Raw genomic sequence first — 19,528 nt, 5'->3', positions numbered from 1 at the left:
AGAAAACCAAGATTTTAAACATAGCCAAGGTAATCTCTGGGTGGATGCTATTCTAAAGAGTAGGTGCTATCACAGAGAAGTTCTACTTTCTTGCTCCCATTAGATGGCATTGTTTAATTGATGGGATCCAAAACAAGCTGAGTATGTTAGAATATACATAGGATGGTGACAGTGCAGAAAGCACATGGTCCTCCAAATTGCTAGGCCCTGTGCCAAGCAGGACTATAAGTAATAACCAGCACCTTGAATTGTACCCAGAAGCCATCTGGCAAACTGTGCAGCTTCTAGCAGCTACCTTACATTGGCATAGCAAAGGTTATCCATCAGTGTTTGTGCTAACTTCTTGTAGCTTCTGAGTGATCCTAAAGGACAGTCCTGTCTAAAGCTTATTGCAACAGTCCACTGTTGAGGTGACCAAAGCATGACTCACCCTAAGGGGGAGGGCTCTCAATCCAGAAATAAGCACAATTGGGACAAAAGTTGAACCTATGCAAAGGTGTCTTTAGCTACACCTAGCAGCTATTCCTCAAACAGGAGTTGAGAATCCAGGAAGATGCCCTGATTATGCACTAGTCCCAAGCAGGGCAGTGTGTTCAGGGTCAAGTGGATCCGAACTGGGAAGACTGAGTACCCTCAGTATCCACTGAGTACCCACAGGATTTAATCTGAGGCTATTTGCCACCATTCAGACCTAATAGCTGTGGGGCCAGAGCTTGACAACAATTCTTGGCTAGTTAGAAGTCAAGATATATAATTCAATATCATCAACATATTGATGTTACCTGATCCTGATCCAATGAAAGACCTCCCCTGCCAGTCAAAGTTTCAAGCTCTGACTCACTTCTCAATCATGGGCTTTGGGATTGGTTCCTCTCCCCTCACAAACACCCAGTGGAACTGGCTGTGCAGAAAGGAGGTCTGCCATAACACTGAGCTGTCTACTGTAAACAGTAGAGAGAATGGCCTTGACGGACAAGAGGAAGAGCCACTGCCAAGATAATAGTCAGATAAAAAATATGTGAGTCTGGTGCAGGAATGTAATTTGAGTAAATGTCTTGGACAAAGATACTCCTAGTTCTCACAAAGATAAAGCGTGTGGGAATGCATTCAGAGTCCAGGGGTCTTCAAACTTGACAGCTTTAAGACTTGTAGACTTCAACTCCCAGAATTTCTCCTCCAGTCATGTTAGCTCAGGAATTCTGGGAGTTGAAGTCCACAAGTCTTAAACTTGCCAAGTTTGAAGACCCTTGATTCAGATTAACAAGACTCTGTTACTGTAACTTTATAACAGAGGTCTCCAAACTTGGCTTCCACGAGTCTTAAAAGTTGCCAAGTTTGGGGACCCCTGCTTTATAACAAATGTAGTACTGACCTACATGCCATTGGATTCCTACTCCAACCTGTCTTGAAGGGCTAACAGTAATTTCCTGTAGCTAGTCTGGACTAGAAGGATGGAATCAAAAGCCATAAAGAGGTCTATGGGGCAGAGCTGGTTGCATCTCTACTCTGTTTAGGACACTGACAAGGGCTGTTAGTGCCATTTTATATTGTGTTCAAATTTGAAACTTGTCATTTGATAAGAGGAAATCCATGAAGTCTTGATGTTTTGTTTGTTTTCAGGACCCAATATAGGAAATAGAAAGAGATTATAGTAGAGGAAGAATTCATTTTGATGTCTAGAGCTGACACACAAGGAAATTTAAATGACTGAACAGAACTAAGAACTTAGAACTTATGGTCCACAAGAAGCTGTAGTGGTCCCATTCTTCTGTTTGAAGAACCTAGATCTGAGCAGTACAGTTATCTAGGTTTGAATATTAGCGAAGGGACCTAGTATGTGATAGCATTTGATTTATAAGGAAAGCAGAAGTCTAATGTTGTTAGTTGTAGAATTTTCCCAGTCCTACTCCTGACTGGGTAGTACTGGTAAGTGGATGTGTGTAAGTTGAATTCTTCAGGCCTGTTCTGGTATGAGAGCTTCAGTGTCAACATGTATTCTTTCATTGGTTTTCTTTGGGAATTATATAAAATTATATGGAGAAAAAGACAAAGAGGTTGAGCAGCTTTTAAATGGTTTGATGACTAATCACTTAGCAAAAGAGAAGAAATAATGTCTTGCAAATGTTGAGCTAGAACTCGCATTACTTCTGATCATTGGCTAGATTGTGGAAGGATGACACAATTCAGAAACATTTGAAGAAATACAGGTTCTGTACCAGTGGCAGAGAATAGAGAGAAGAAAAGTTTTAATTCTCCCTGAAAATGGGAGAGGCACGCAGACAAAAATATTTGGCTCTGGGGGCGGGGGCAGTGGCTGAGACTGCTGAAATTCCCAGGCCTCTACTCCAAGCCCATCCTCTACATTGCCACCAAGTGCCTCTATATTGGTCACCCTAGATGGGGGAGGGAAGATCAGGTACGGGGAATTTGGCAGCATTTTTCAGCAGTGCCAGGGCTGAAGCTGAGGTCTGGGGTCAGTGGCAGCTGGCTGAGACTGTTGAAGACCCCAGCTCTTTACTTCAGGCCTAGCCTCGGTGCCTCTGCTGCTGAGCACACACTGCAAGACCAGGTTGAGGCTAAGGCTTTAAGAAGAAGTTATGGCTTTGCATTCCTCTCCCATTTCATGTGCAGCCTGGGCTGGGCTTCTCAGCACCTTCTCCAATCCCCATGTGACACCTGTGTCCTTACCCTGGGACTCTTATCAGTTTAATAACTCACGAGATTGCTTAATGACTCTAATCTTGAATGCCGGGATTGCAGTTGTTAAGCAAAGTGATCATGTGATGTCTCAGCTACTTCATTCAACAACTGAGATTCTGGTTCTAATTGTCATAACTCAAGAACTACCTATAATTTCTTTTAAAGAGTTGTTTTAATAAGCTGTTTGTGAACTCTTCTAATTTAAACATTTTCAGATTAATTATCCTTTCATGGATATCTAATTTTCTTTCAGACTTTAAGGCAAGTTCCAGCCCATTTTTACTGAGTGATATAATGAAGCTAGGCTGGTTGAAGTAGGCTTGGCTATAACAACAGTGTTATGAAGGAAAAAAAAAACCAGTATATTACCAAAACTTTGCTGTGTTAAGTTCTGTAATGCATTTTACTTAATTATACTTATAGTCATTATTATTCATTTGCCATTTTTGTGGGAATTTTGTGTTTTAGTGAGTGATAGGTATACATAGATTTGACTGAGTTTCTGTTGGTTACCAGAGCTGCATGTTCCCAAATGTTACTTTTCAGAAGTGAGTTGTGTTACAAGTCTCTGAATATCTAGTAGCTTCTCTTTTTGTGGTGATTGGCTGGGCTACTTTTTAAATCTTTTCCCTTTCATTTTGCTGCAGTTCAATGTTTTTCTTTAACATTCATTTCCTGCTTTGTGATTATTCATGGATCATAAATTGAGTGTGATCATAAGCCGTGTTGTTTATCAGATAGATGGCTAGTTTTTCATAGGGGATAAACAAATGAAGTCCATCTGTAATGAGACTCTGCTTCTGTTCCTGTCCAGGTAATAAAGTGGAGAATTTTTGATATTGGTTTGTCAAATTTAACGTATTAGTGAAATGGGATTTTGCTGTTGTACTCTATATAATTACAGATTATAGAGAAACAAGGGCTGGAGACTAAGAGACAAGCAGGCTACTACCGGGTAATAGTTGCTGTCCTTTAGTAAATTTTAGGAATATAATTCCAACTGATTTTAACAATTATTGCAGTTTTTAAGCCATCTATAATTTAATACTTTTAATATTAATTATGTTAATATTAATTTGTATATTTTGTTTTTAACTTTATTATATGCCACCAAAATCACTTAATTTTGAGTTGGGCAGCTATGATGAATAAACAAAACAAATAAAGTGACAATTTGTAGAATTGAACATGAGCTATTGCATTTGTTTGAAAGTTTGTGTTGATGGTCAATTAATAGTTGCAAACTGAACATTTAAAGAAGATTCTTATCCTGCAGCCCTCAAAATATGTTGGACAAAAGTTCCATTAATTCTCACATGTCAGTTAGCTTGTAAAACTTGCCTTTTTTTCTTTCAACAGTATGCTGCAACTGGAATGACTTTATACTGTAATTACAGCATTTCTTAAAAGTTTGTGAACTCTTTTGAATATTTCTACATATATAGGACCAAAACATGATGTGTTGCTCACACAAATCCTAAAACCAGATAAAGAGAACCCAATTAAACAAGTCAAAAACATGATGTTCATTTATTTATTCTGTAGAAGTCATTTTTTGTTTTTTACTTATGCTTTTTTGTGTACTCTTTAAATTTCCCTCTAGTTCAGGAGTCCCCAAACTTGGCAACTTTAAGACTTGTGGACTTCAACTCCCAGAATTCTCCAGCCAGAGTTGAAGTCCAGAAGTCTTAAAGTTGCCAAGTTTGGAAACTTCTGTTCTAGTGCTTTAACCTGGATATATAATAAAACTTGCATAAGTCTTAATGGATCAGTGACACTGTCTAAAGATAATGATGGCAGGTGGATTTTCATTTGCTACTTGTTAAGTAAACCAGGACAGAGAGATCTAACTGAAATATAAAGAGAGGCAGCCCCTCTCCATGAGTCCTTTGCAATAGGATTGTGGGTAGAAGATTTAGAAACCTCTTCAAGGGAACCAGCAAGTGCCCAATTCTCCTCCATGCTGCATCGAGAGCCCAGGATGGGTTGACTCTGTCCTATGATGTCATAGCTGAGTCTGTACTAAGATATAAAAGCCAGCCCCCGGGAGAGACCCCAGCTTTTGACTCAGCTCCTTTCAGTCAGTAGCTGTGTCTCTGAAAGCGTTCTGTTAGATAGCAATCACCAGCGATCTTCAGTACTTTTTTCCTCTCTTCAAGCAGCTCCCAGGGATCTGGGCAGCTGCTCTTTCAGGAGAGCCTTGCAATGTTGGGAGCAGCGTCACAGAGCTCTGTGCAGGCAAGCTGGGCAGCGTCTGCAGACCTCCCCCACGCCTGCAGTTTGGAGCGATCATAAACACGATCGGCAAACTGATAAGAGCTCCAGCCAGCTGATCGTGTAGCTGGTTGCTGTGTTTTTCTCTTTCTGACTTCGCTCAGGGCGATTCTTCAGTCTGGGGGCCTGTTTTCCTGTAGTCAGTGGCCATCTTGGATTCAAGCCTTCCACCACGAGGTGAGCGGCCATTTTGTAAGCCGGGGGGGCATTTATACCCTAAGGGGCTTAATAGAAAAATTTCTAAACAGCTTCTTTCCAACTCAAGAGCCTTTATTTTATAAATGGAGCAAGATAAGGCTCAGGCAGAGCTCCCCCCCCCCAGTGGAACAGTCTCTTAAGCCCAATAGGAGAAAAAGACGTAGGCAACACACCCAATCAGTCCAGAGGGAGGTGGCTGCTAAAATCAAAGCTAAGGCTCTAGCCCCTAAGAAGGCAAATCAGGCTGAATTGAGGGCAGAGAAGCGCAGACATGCAGCTCTAGAGAGGCAGTTCAACAGAACTATTCAACAGAAGGGAGTGCAACTACAGCATGTTTCAGGTGATACTCGTGGGCCCCAACCAAGCCCTCCCAGGGGAGGAGAAGTTGTCTATGAGCCTTTCCATCCTCCATCCTTGTCTCCTGAGGCTCTTGCTGTACAGTCAGATCCTCAGGATTTAAGCAGATCTGGGCCTTATTTCCAACAGGCTTCTGTGCCCTATGCTCCTCCCGCTCCCTCCAGGCCTCGAACCTCTCCTCAATCTAGGCCTGAAGCCACCTTCACTCCCACGCAGCGGGCCTTCGGCCTTCTGCCTCTACCTTTGAGCATAGACCAAGGATATCCAAGATGTAGTCTCATCAGCCATTAGGCAGGGATTGGCTGAAGGCTTCAAGCAAATTCTTCAACCTCTGGAAAGGGTTCAGGCCCTTCTCCCTTCTCAATCTATAAGTTCCTTGCCTCATCATCCTGATTTACATAGGCCTCAGGACCTCAGGGTCCATTCTTCTCTACCAGAATGGGAGGAGGTTGATGAGGAAGGAAGGCCTTCACCATTTGAACACAGTTACTCTTCTCATTTAGAGTGTGAAGAGGGTGAGATTTTTGACCAAAATCTTTCAGAGGAAGAGGATTCTCGCTCAGAGCAGACATCCTCTGCATTGGTCTTCAAACCTACTCTCTTCAGACCATTACTCAGCAAGGCCTTGGTCACTGCCAAGCTGTCACCAGAGGAAGTGGCTCCCGAGCCACAAGGAAATCCCCTCAGCCAAGGGGATTCGCTCTTCTCCAAGCCTCTTCTGCATGTAGTGAATGCAGAGGTTTTGCCTTCTCCCATTTTGTTCCTGGACATGGTCAAGGAACAGTGCGCTTCTCCTTCGGCAGGTCCTTGCCCATCTTCTCTAGATAAGCGTTTCTACAATGTCAGCGCAGCTCTGGACAATGCCCTGGCAGTGCCTTCTGTTGACATTCCGGTTCTGGCCTCGTTCTCATCTTCTGGCACTCCCACGGAGCCAGAAGATATCCTGAAACCGGATGATAAACATTCCAAACAGACCCACAAGTGCAATCACCAGGCTGCTGCTTGGGCTGTTCGAGCTTAAACAGCAGCATCCTTCTTCACCAGGGCATCCATACGGTGGCTGCGCCAACTCTAGAATAGATTGCCTGCTTCTGACCTTCGGTCTCACCAAGACCTTAATAAGATTATTGCAGCGGCGGAATTCACTGCGGATACCACTCTTAATTCCTCCAAATTTGCATCCAAGGCCATGGCATCTTCTGTAGTAGCAAGAAGACTTTTAGGGCTCTGAAATTGGCAGGCGGAGTCACGCCAAAAATGGAATCTGGCTTCAGTTCCATTCGCAGGCGATAAGCTTTTTGGCAATGCTCTGGAACCATATCTCATCGAAACCAGAGATAAACGTAAAATTCTCTCTTCCTCTGGGAAGAAAGCCGACTATCGCCCTGCTCCTTATCACCCTCCTGCCTTCCGAGCGGAGACCTCATCTCGCTTCCCCCGCTCTCACAGGCCATACTCCCAATGCCAAGACCAACGGGCGGAAACATCTGGCAGGCAACAACCTTCTACTGGTAAACGGCCCTTTCAGGGAGAAGGGGGTCATTCCTTCCATCGCTCTAAGTAATCCCTCATTCTCCTCACCCATCGGAGGTCACCTAGCCTTCTTTGCCTCCAAATGGGAGGAATCAATGACAGACGCTTAGCACTACTAGGTCAGGGTTACAATTGGACTTCCTAATCCCACCCCCCCCCCAAATTTTTTTGATCTGTCCTGTGTCTCGGGACATTTCCAGGCAAGCCCTCATGAATCAGGCCATTCAGCACCTTCTTGAAGTCAGGGCTATTCAACCTGTTCCCCCGTCTCAACGGGGACATGGACTTTACTCTTGCCTTTTCATCGCTCCCAAAGCCTCAGGGGGGTGGATCTAAAATTTCTCAACCAATTTGTCAAATACAGGCGATTTAAAATGCAGACTCTGCATTCTATTTTAGAGAGCGTTCGGGAGGGCGACCTCCTCTCTTCCATTGATCTCACTGAGGCTTACCTCCACATCCCAATTTGGCCTCATCATCGCCAGTTTCTCCGTTTCTGTTTTCAGAATACCCATTACCAGTATTGAGCACTTCCCTTCGGCCACTCATCGGCTCCAAGGGTCTTCACAAAGGTTCTGGCAGAATTGGTGGCATCTCTGCGTTCTATTCCAGTGAGGATCCAATGCTACTTGGACGACATTTTGATTCTTTCCTCTTCCATCCTTGCAACCCATCGGGATCTGCAAATTACCCTGTCATGTCTCCAGAGCCACGGATTTTCCATCAACACCAAAAAGAGCCAGCTCTCTCAATACCATGTTGTGCCAGGTTTTCCTGTCCCCAACTCGTGGAAAGAGCCTTGCAGAGATCATCAGCCAGATCCAGCAACATCAAATTGTCCCTCTGTCGCTGCTGTCCAAACTTCTGGAGGAGATGGTTTCTGTATTGGCATCGTCCCGTGGGCTCGGCTCCACTCCCGAGCCCTCCAATGGTTCCTGCTTCCCTACCAACGAGCAGGAACCAGCCACTCATCCATCAAGGACTCACTCCCGCTACAAATCCGAAGATCTCTCAATTGGTGGCATTCCCCATCTATCTGGAGGGGACTCCTGTTCAGGGACCCAGACAGGCTAGTGATAACCACCGATGCCAGCCTCCTGGGTTGGGGTTCCCATATGCAGGGCCTGATAGCTCAGGGCGTTTGGTCCAGATCCGAACAGACCCTTCCCATAAATTGGCTAGAGCTCAGAGCCATTTCTCTGGCTCTCAAGCATTTCAGGCAATTAGTGACCGGCTCTCATGTTCTAGTCCTTACGGACAACATGGCCGCAAAGGCTCATGTCAACCGGCAAGGGGGGACGAGGTCCAAAGCCCTCATGAGAGAGGCTCTATGGTTGGGGTTATGGACAGAGAAACACCTGTTATCGATTTCGGCGGACCACATCTCCGGGGTCGGCAACTCCCAGGCCGACTGGCTCAGCAGGAGCCTAGTAGACCAGGCAGAATGGTCCATTCCTCCATGTCTATTCAGGGATCTTTCCTTCAGATTCGGAACACCGGAGGTGGATCTTTTCTCCACTCCTCAAAACGCCCAAGTCACCAGATTCTTCACCAGGTTTCCTTGCCAGGGAGCGGAGGGGACCAATGCTCTTCGGTGCAGATGGCCCAAGGGTCTCCTCTATGTCTTTTCCCCGCTTCTTATCATTCCGGCAGTAATTCGGAAGAGGTTGGAGGAACGTGCGGAGCTCCTCCTGGCACCCTATTGGCCAAGGAGGCCCTGGTTTGCGGACCTGGTCAACCTATCGGTGGCTTCTCCTTGGAGGATCCCTGCTCATCTAATCTCCCTTCACCAGGGGGCCCTGCTCCACCCAGAGCCCCAGTGGTTCAAGCTGACCGTGTGGCATTTGAGCGGCAGCGGCTAGAGGAGGCTGATCTTCCCGAGAGGGTCATCCTCACTATCCTGGCTTCTCGCAAACTTTCTACAAGGCACATCTATGATACCACCTGGAAGGCTTTTTCCCGATGGTGCCTCAGGGAGGGTCTTTCTCCTGCTTCAGCCCAGTTGGCAGAAGTTCTTAGCTTCCTTCAGCATGGGCTGGAAAAAGGTTTGGCCCCCAACACCTTACGCAGGCAGGTTGCGGCCCTCTCCTCAATCCTTTCATGGGGTTCGCTTCCTTCCTTATCCCATCACACTTCAGTCAGGAGGTTTTTGAAAGGGGCTTCCAACCTGCACCTTCCGGTGGTTCACAGGTATCCTTCCTGGGACCTTCATTTGGTCCTTAATGCCCTTACAAAGCCCTCCCTTTGAACCCCTTAGAACAGTGTTTCTCCGTTTCCTGACTCTGAAGGTAGTGTTCCTTGTTGCCATCATTTCTGCTCTTTCCATCAGACAGGACCTTTGTTCTTTTCACGATGATAGGGTTGTTCTTCGTCTGGACCCCTCATTTATTCCGAAGGTTAACACCTGGTTTCACAGGTCCCAGGACATTGTTTTGCCTGACTTCTGTCCTCTCCCACACCATGACTTAGAGCGGCAGTGGCACACGCTAGATGTAAGAAGGGCTCTTAGAATATACATTAAGCGTACTTCCTCCTTCAGGAAGTCAGAAGCCATGTTTGTTTCCTTTTTCCCTTCTCACTTGGGGCACAAAGCCTCTTCTACTATTAGCAGGTGGGTCAGGTCTTGTATTGAGCAGGCCTACAAAGCTGTGGCCCTTCCAGTTCCCCGAGGTCTGATGGCGCACTCTACCAGAAGCGCGGCCACTTCTGCTACCTGGGCGACCCAAGCATCCTTGGAGGAGATTTGTCGTGCGGCCACGTGGACATCCCCGTCTCCTTTCATCAGACACTACCATCTGGATGCTTTTGCCTTGGCGACTGCAGCCTTCGGCAGACGGGTGCTTAAACGAGTGGTTCCACAGTCGGTGTGATGAGCTAGACGAGGACCTGCCCATGGACATGCAAGCTTTGGTATGTCCCATCCTGGGCTCTCGATGCAGCATGGAGGAGAATGGGCGTTGGTAGAAGTTACCGTGAATGCCCTTTCTATCTATGGTGTGAGAGAGCCCAGCCCCTCCCTTGATTCGTCCGGAGAGGGTAAGACATATTTCTGTATTTATTTTGGGCTTTCAGAGACACCTTTCAGTCTGTCAAGTATCTTCGCCAAAGCTGGGGTCTCTCCCGGGGTTTGGCTTTTATATCTGAGTACAGACTCAGCTATGACATCATAGGAAGGAGTCAACCCATCCTGAGCTCTCTTGCAGCATAGATAGAAAGGGTGTTCACGGTAACTTCTACCAACGCCCATTCACCAGTTGCCTGATTGTACTGCCAACAATTGAGGAACCTTCTGATGATATGCAAATACTCCTGGAGTTTAAAAAAAGTGTCTGAATAAGAAAAAAGGAAGCATGCCATTTGAAATGAGGATATTTATTTCTTTTAGTTTATTTCTTCAGGCCAGATATTCCTACTGATAATGGATATTGGAAGCACTAACTCTTCACTTTAGGGTTTTTTTTTCTCTCTCCAAAGAAACATGTTAATAACTCCTATTACTAAGCCCCCAAGAGAAAGTTTGTTATTGTGCTGATATTGAAGTGTTCCATAGATTTGTGATAAGATAAAAAAAGTAGCAGGAATGGACAGAAAGTGTGAATCGTTGAAGATTTCCTGCCTGTAGAAATGTGTCTGTAATGTCTAAGCAGGGTTTCCATTTGAAATAATAGAAAATACTTGTAGTTTGGGTTTTAGATTTTGGCAGTGGTTTGCTCTCCGAACTTGCCATTTAATTCCTGAACGTTTTGTTACCAGGCTAGGTAACATCATTAGCGGGAGTTTTGTAGAAGTCTTGTCCTATTCCTCTTTAGCTTATTATATATGTCTTGAGTGCCAGTTTGGTCAGTTGGTTGCGTGGTTGGCTGTTCATTCGGTGCTGTATTTAAATTCTGAGAAGCTGATTGGTTTTCTCGATTGGTTGTTTGAATTATCTAGTTTATTACATGTTCATATGCTGGATCTAGGATTTCTGTTTTTCTCCTCTTCTCTGTTTATTTACCTCTTCCCTGCTCCTTATCTTAATTCAGTTTCCATCCTTTTCTTTTTCCTTCCCGTGGAACTACTTTCTCCCTTCCACATTTCCATACTGTTTTTCTTTTTTTCGTTCCCGTTTTTACTGTTTTGTTGGAAGAGAGGAATCTTGTACATTGTATATTTCTTTTTGTGAATATTTTTTGCATGAGAGAGCAGATGAGAACCAGTTAATTCTAAAAATGGGATAGCTTATTTTACAAGCAATTAATTTTAATCATTAAAGTAGGCCAGTTGTCTGGCTACATATGTTAATTCTGAATGGCAGATTTTAATCATTCTAAGGATTTTAAATACCTTAATTCATCTGACTACCTTTCCAAAGGATAAAATACAAGTATTGTATTCTTCTAATTTTTAATAAAAAGAATAATAATTGTCCATTTAATTACAGACCAATTTTATATGTGTAGCTGCTAAATGAAATGTAGAGCATTTATTGCTTCAAATTGGAGAATGGTTGTCCAAAATGGTATTTTGGAAGAAAAAACTCATTGTAGAGTTTAATGTTCTTCATTTGATCATTGTTTTACATTGGCTCAGAGGGTTAATGTATGGGAATATGAAATAATAATTTTATGTTGCTTGGTTGACTTCCCTGATGGCAGTTGACTTTGATTAACTTAAACAACTGCAGTGTGGGTCAGTATCATTTGATCTTAATATAAAATTCTATTCTAAACATAATATATAAATGAGATGATAATATAATAGTCTAGTCTCTCTCGGTATTCCAGTCATTATCAAGTACCACTATTTTGCACCACTATTTTTAAAATATGTTTATTAATGCCTGTTTCAGTGTGGAGAGGGTCATCTTTTATTTCTAGATGAAAATGTATGAAAATACGATTTATTATTACTTTAGATTCACATGCCTCACAATAATTTGGGTAGGCGATTATTCGTGGGAATTACAAATAGTCCTCGACTTATGACAATTGAGCCCAAAATTTCTGTTGTTAAAGTGAGACATTTGTTAAGTGAATTTTGCCCATTTTACGACCTTCCTTGCCTCAGTTGTTAAGTGAATCACTGCAGTTGGTAAGTTAGTAACCTGATTGTAAAGTGAATCTGGCTTCACTATTGACTTTGCTTGTCAGAAGGTCGCAAAAGGTCACATGATCTTGGGACACAGCAACGGTCATAAATATGAAGCAGTTGCCAAGCATCTGAATTTTGATCACGGGACCATGGGGATGCTGCAAAAGTTGTAACTGTGAAAAATGGTCATAAGTCACTTTTTTCAGTTCCGTTGTAACTTTGAATGGTCACCAAATGAACTGTTGTAAGTTGAGGACTGTATGTTATGGAATTCACTAGCAATTAAATATGAAAAAAGAAAATATGGGTTTTTCAATCAAATCATTCCAAGTATACATGGATTCTCATTTTATTGCTCTGGTTGTCACATATTGTTACCAGAAATGTGTGTTCTCTTAAAATGGTGGTTGTGGGATTTCAAGAGTTGTGTTCTTGTTTTGGAGTTTGGGAGAATTGGTTATGCTTCCAAATATTAGGGCTAAATATTTAGTCCTATATATAGCCTAATTTGTATCATTCTCTCTAAAATATCTCTTTTACCATATCAGAAGGTTTAAATTCCTGAAAGTTAGCCTACTAAGATTTTGGAGATAGAAATCTTCGTTAATCAAAAGGTGTATTTCTCAACAATAACAGTTATTCAAGTTCTTCAAATATATCAAAGACCATTTTAATTTTTGACTCTGGAATACAATTTTTTAAAGAAATACAGTTTTGAAAGATGTTTATATGTTGGCAGACTTGCCTTAAATAAATACATATTAATGTTCTTTGACTCATACACATCAAAACCTAATTTAATAACTTCTTAATAGTATACAATATTAATATTAAATTAATGTCATATATAGCTAATTTTTGGCTTAATGCTGAAAAACACTACAAACTTACAATTACCAGAAATAAGTTCAGGTCTATACTAACATCTTAAAAACACATATCTAGGCAACAATATGTTAAATACTTTATTGCTATTAAATAAAAACAGTTTGAAATGTATTCTAATTTTGATATTTTCTGAAAACATTATAGTAAGATATCTAATTTTATAAGGAATAAACTAAACAAGTAAACAGATGTCATAAATTCAAACTCAGTGTTTTAAACAAAATTTACTGAATGATATGCCTTGGTGCTTTCTGCAGCTCTTAAGTGTTGTGAACAATAAAATAAAAGGTCAATCCATTAGGCTTACTGTGCTCATTTGATATATGGAATCTCAGTTCACAGCATAGTTTAAATCAGGGTGTCCAACCTTGGCAACTTTAAGACTTGTGGACTTCAACTCCCAGAATTCCTCAGCCAGCTGGCTGAGGAATTCTGGGAGTTGAAGTCCACAAGTCTTAAAGTTGCCAAGGTTGGACACCCCTGGTTTAAATGTACATAGAACTACGTATGTGCTTAGAGTACCTGGATTGTAGTTTAGCATATCTCTCTTATATAGTAAAAAAACCTAAAATAAAGATTGCAAGTAATTAATTTTGAATCGTACAGCTCATCTGTCTTATCTCTTCTGCATTCCACAGAAGCACCTTGTGCTACACCACTGTTGTGTAGCTTTGGACGGCCTGTTGACCTAGAAAAAGATGACTACCAGAAAGTTGTTTGCAACAATGAGCATTGTCCCTACAGCACTTGGATGCATCTTCAGTGTTTTTACGAATGGGAGAGCAGCATTTTGGCTCAATTTAATTGCATCGGAAGAGCAAGGAGTTGGAACGAGAAACAGTGTCGGCAAAATATGTGGACCAAGAAAGGATATGATCTTGCCTTCCGTTTTTGTTCATGTCGATGTGGGCAAGGCCATTTAAAAAAAGACACGGATTGGTACCAAGTAAAACGAATGCAAGATGAAAAGAAGAAAAAATCAGGGTCCGAAAAAAGCAGTGGAAGATCAACATCTGAGTCTTCAGAAGATCTTAAAAAGTGCAGGTCTGCTAACAAACCACAGAAAGGTTTAAACCATGATCTCCAACGACGGCATTCAATGGACAGGCAAAACTCTCAAGAGAAAGGCACTGCTGGTGGTAGCTATGCAGTCCGTTCTCCCTGTGGTTCTCCTGGACAGTCCCCCCCTGCAGGTTATTCTGTTCTGGCCCCCACCCATTTCAGTGGCCCCCGCTCTTCACGATACTTAGGAGAATTTTTGAAGAATGCCATTCATTTAGAACCTCATAGAAAGAATATGGCCAATAGTGGTTTGTTTAGAAATGCTCACTTTGATTATGGGACATCTGGGTTACAAGTACACAGATCAGGACATTTTGATGCTCCAGTACAATTTTTGAGAAGGCTTGATTTATCTGAACTCCTTACTCACATACCTAGACATAAATTGAACACTTTCCATGTCCGTATGGAGGATGATGCCCAAGTGGGTCAAGGAGAAGATTTACGTAAATTCATTCTTGCAGCACTCAGTGCCAGTCATCGAAATGTTGTCAACTGTGCGTTATGCCATAGAGCATTGCCTGTATTTGAACAGTTTCCACTGGTGGATGGAACGTTGTTTCTTAGCCCATCAAGACATGATGAAATTGAGTATGATGTTCCCTGTCACCTTCAAGGTACAGGTTGCTTTTATTTTTGTTTTGTTTATGTATTTATTAAATTTATTGGCTATTTCTTAAATGGCATAACTAAAGTCTATAATTTTTATTAATATCTTGCATTTTTAGAAGACGGTCTACATTAGCCTTTTCCATCTTGTGCATTATTCCTAAATGTCTGGAATTCAGTTTCTTGAATCCCCAACCAGCAAGGTTATTGCTGAAAAATGTGGAAGTATTCATACAACGTGAAGATGCTCAGATTGATGAAGGCTAGTACAATAGACCATAATAAAAGTTTAATAAAATTTTAACTGTCTCTTCTGTTTCAAAATAACTTGGCAGAAGAAATATACTTTTAGCAAAGAATATGTGTCTAGCAGAGAAATTGTGTAAAAAAAAAGGCTGTAGATAATTAGAATTGGAAGGTCTCCTAGTCCAACTCCCTGCTCTGGAAACATTCATTCCACTGATTAATTGTTCTAACTGTCAGGAATTTTCTCCTTAGTTCTAGGTTGCTTCTCTCCTTGATTAATTAAATTTGTTTTGTTTTCTTTTTGGCAGCTGCTCCATGTCTTTCTGATCCACAGTGTGCTTATATTTACAGATATATACTTGGAACTTAGACAGAAAAAGAATTGCTGGTGGAACAATTTTGTATTTCTTCAGTATTCTAAATTATCTGCCTTTGCATTTGCTTACAAGAAGCATATTTTAGATTTTAGGTTAATGTGTTTGGATACAGGTAGTCCTTGATTTATAACAATTTGTTCAATGGTTGTTCAAAATTACAACAGTGCTGAAAAAAGTGACTTACAACTTGCACTTATGGCTGTGGCAGTATCATGTGATCAAAATTTGGGCACTTGGCAAAGTGGCATATATTTACGACAGTTGCAGGGTGTTGGTGTGTGTGTCATATGATTGCCATTTACAACTTTTCCAGCAACTTCTGACAAGCAGAGTCAAGGGCGGAAGCCCATGTGATTCACTTAACAACTGAAGTGGTTCACTTAACAACCGTGGCAAAAAAAGTCATTAAAATTGATCATGACTCACTTAATAGAGACCTTGCAACAGAAATTTAGGTTCCACTTGTGATCATAAATTGAGGACTACCTATAATATATAGGTAATCTTTGACTTAGGACCGTAATTGAGCCCAAATTTTCTGTTGCCTACTAGACAACTGCTAAGTGAGTTTTGTCTCATTTTATGACCCTTTTTGCCAGTTATTATGCAAATCACTGCATTTGTTTAGTGAATGATATTCACTAAACAAATTCACACAGATTAAGCAAGTTTGGTTTCCTCTATTGACTTTGTTGGAAGTTGGCTGGGAAGGTTACAAATGGTGATCACATGACCCTGGAACAGTGCAACTGTCATAAATGCATGCCACTTGTCAAGTGACCGAATTTTGATCACATAACCATTCAGATGCTGCGACAGTCATAAGTGTGAAGACCGGTTATAACTAACTTTTTTCAGTGCCGGTCACTGAATGGTCACTAAATGAATGGTTGCAGCTTCAGAACTGTAATATTACTTTTTGAAGCTTGCTGTTAGGAAGTTTTCTGATAAGAAATTTGCAAAGACAAAAGCAATCAGGCTAGAAAGACAAATTATGATTAGAAACCTCTATAAGATTGTTGGTATCTTCTGGGCTTAGAGGAAGAAAAGGATTAGATGAGAATAATTAAGAGAACGGCTGCATAAATTAGGTCATTAAAATTAATAATAAAATTAAATTGATAAAATAAATAAAAATTTGATTTTAATGATAAATTTGAAATGAATGGAAACAAGCCAACCTAACATTGTAATTTACAATAGTGGCTTATTTCTGCTACCTAAAATTAACATTAAACATAACTTAGAGTTTGGGTTTTCTAATATGGGAGGAAAATATGGTCTGTCGTGACTATTTCTTTTAATGCGAATCTAGAGGCCAACGCAACCCACCAGAAGATAAATGAGGCAAGATTGATGGTGGGTTCACATTGAATGAGCTGATTGCCTGATAAGCCATAAATCAAGAGAGTTCAATTTCAAATCCCACTTTTGCTATCTGCATTGAGCATGATTGCTGAAAACTGAAAACATAATTTACTATTTTAAGGTAGTAAAAAACAAAACTATGCCTACACAATTTAGACATAATTTAGAAATGCAGATCCTCTTCCAAAACCTAGCCTTTCTTACTTTGCAACATACAGAGTCCCACAACATTGAGATAGCTCATCCTTTGCATTGATGGTTTGCAAACTCTTGTGGCTAAGACTACTCATGTATGTCAATAGGCCCCAAATCATACACATTAGAATTTAGCATATGTACATCTTCTCTGTATTTGCCCATCGTAGTCAGTCATAGTAATACTTCCAGGACCATACTATCCAGTGGTGTTATTCTACCGGTTTGGCTCGGTTCTGCCGAGCTGGTAGTGGCGATGAGCAGCGGAGACCGAACCAGTTCTTCCGACGCTCCGTGTTGGGCCCACCCACCCACCCGGGCTCCCATACTAACCTTTAGGTCCTGCTTTTGAAGCCCAGCTGCTTTCCGTGGCACAGCAAGTGCCGCGCGGCAGCTGCTGAAGTGACAGGGAGAGTGCAGGATTGCAGGAGGCGAGTCAAAACGCCTCTGCGCCTGAGCAAAGTGTGCACACGCATGCAAAGCGCGCCCACCAAGCCACGCCCACCGAACCGGTGGTAACAATTTTCAAAATGCACCACTGATACTATCTTTGAAATTTATTTTTCAAATGAACTTCGTTTTTAAAAGACTGTATTTTAATTAATTTAGAGTTTTCTGTGATTGATGTCTGCATTGTTACTCTTTTTTACTTAGTAGTTTTAAAGGTTTATTTTGTCTACTGCTCTTGGATAACTAGAACAGTAATAATATGGATTGTAGCCCAAATTGCATAATTGGCTATTTAAGTGTATAAGGCTTAATGTATGTTTTGTTCTGCATTGATAATAAATCATCAAAACAAATGCTGAGTTCTAAAATAAGCCTATTTTGTAGCCTAGAAGCAGTATTTTTAAAAGAAAAGTCAGAAAAAAACCCTTAAAAACAAAGCATAGTCATAGAGTGTGAAAAATGCTGGCATGATTGCACTTGTTTCATTGCTGAGGTATATAATGACTACAAATAATGTGCAAATATGCAAATAAGGTGCATTGTGTTCACATATCTTCTGGTTATCAGCTGTTGATTAGCAATAGCCAGTGTATTGGAATCAAAACATTGTGTTTTGCATTTCTTCATGTGATTGTATTTTTAAAAGACTATTGCAGAATTTTCAGTGAATCATATAGCCTGCTTAGAGTTTTCCTTAAAATGTCCCAAACAGTCAAGATTACATAATCCAATTGTGTTATTCTGATAGTGCATAAATTATTCTTGTGGAAATGTTCAGGCCAGAATTTAATTACGTTTGTGCAATTCATTTCCACAAGCTCTTTTCAACAACTGAAATTACACTTTTAGTTCTGGCAACTGTATGAGCTGTTTTGATACTTAGGTAGTTACCAGTAGAACCATATCAACTCTTGCACAGTTTTTATAGTATTACATTGGTTAAAACCAAGTTAGTGATATTGTATATTTATTAAAAACGCCTTTTTGACTATTTGAAAGATAGACATTATAAACAGCAGCAGCAGCAGTTGTTTTTACAGAGAATCCTTGACTTATTTGTACCAGAATTTCTGTCGGTAAATAAGGCAGCTCTTAAGTCAGTTGCACCCAATTTTGTGACCTTTTGTGCCACAGTTATTAAGTGACTCATAGCAGTTATTAAATGAATCATATGATTGCTAAGTAAAAGTGGCTTCCTCCATTAACTGCAGCTGGGAACATCGCAAATGGTGATCTAATGGCACTCAGATATTGCAATGGTCAAATACATGTGTGATGCAAAACACCCACATTTTGATCATGTGACCATTGGGATGTTGCAGTGGTTAGAAGTGTGAAGGCAAGTCATAAGTCATTTTTTTTCAGTGCCATTGTAACATTGAATGGTTGTGAAATGAAAGATTGTAAATCAGGGATTTCCTGTATTTCCTGTGTTTCATTTTACCACCCTGAGGTTGCTTAATTATAGATATTAGGGCTTCTGGGTATTTATAGGCTTTAATTCCCAAATGCACATTCCTAAAGAGTCCTTTAAAAATTCCCATTTGAGCATAATATAATGCTATCGGAACTGAACTACAAAATTCTGGGAAGTAGAATTGGAACGTTACCCTAGTGGGTAGTCTGACCATTTGCTATCAGGATCTGGCAGCCCTATCATTTCTTAGTATGAATTTAAAGAAGCCATTCTGATCACTTTTAAACCTGGAAAATTTAATCTAAAAGCAAAATAATGAGGCCTGAGGAAATTTCCCAAAATAATTACAAATGCTTAATTATATACGAATAGTGGTAGTCCTCGACTTACGACCAAAATTGAGCCCAAAATTTCTGTTGCTGTGAGAAATTCGCTAAGTGAGTTTTGCTCCATTTTACAACTTTTCTTGCCACATTTATTAAGTGAATCACTGCAGTTGTTAAATTAGTAACACAGTTGTTAAGTAAATCTGGCTTTCCCATTGAAGGGGGAAGGACACAAAAGAATGATCATATGACCCCTGGGACACTGCAAACGTCATAAATGTGAGTCAAGCATCCAAATGTAAATCACGTGATCGTGGGGATACCACAATAGTTATAAGTGTGAAAAATGTCATAAGTCACTTTTTCAGTGCCTTGGTAACTTTGGACGGTCACTAAATGAACTGTTGTAAGTTGAGGATCACCTATACATAAATTTATAAGTATATACATTTGTA

General features: G+C 41.0%; 1 protein-coding gene across 1 annotated transcript in view; it reads left to right on the top strand.

Annotated features, from left to right (window-relative positions):
- The window catches only part of HECA (HECA ribonucleoprotein granule regulator), a 36,569-nt gene that overhangs the window by 5,775 nt on the left and 11,266 nt on the right, over nt 1-19,528 (top strand). Inside the window, exon 2 of the mRNA XM_026666187.2 lies at nt 13,662-14,702. Coding sequence (XP_026521972.1) covers nt 13,662-14,702 — 1,041 coding nt within the window. The remainder of the gene's footprint in view (nt 1-13,661; nt 14,703-19,528) is intronic.

This window comes from Notechis scutatus, chromosome 1, assembly GCF_049901735.1.
Source record: "Notechis scutatus isolate UNSWTSFEM ecotype Mainland chromosome 1, rNotScu1.2, whole genome shotgun sequence".
NCBI classification, from domain to species: domain Eukaryota; kingdom Metazoa; phylum Chordata; class Lepidosauria; order Squamata; family Elapidae; genus Notechis; species Notechis scutatus.
Note: the sequence above shows the minus strand (reverse complement) of the source record. Positions and strands in the feature narration are given on the sequence as shown.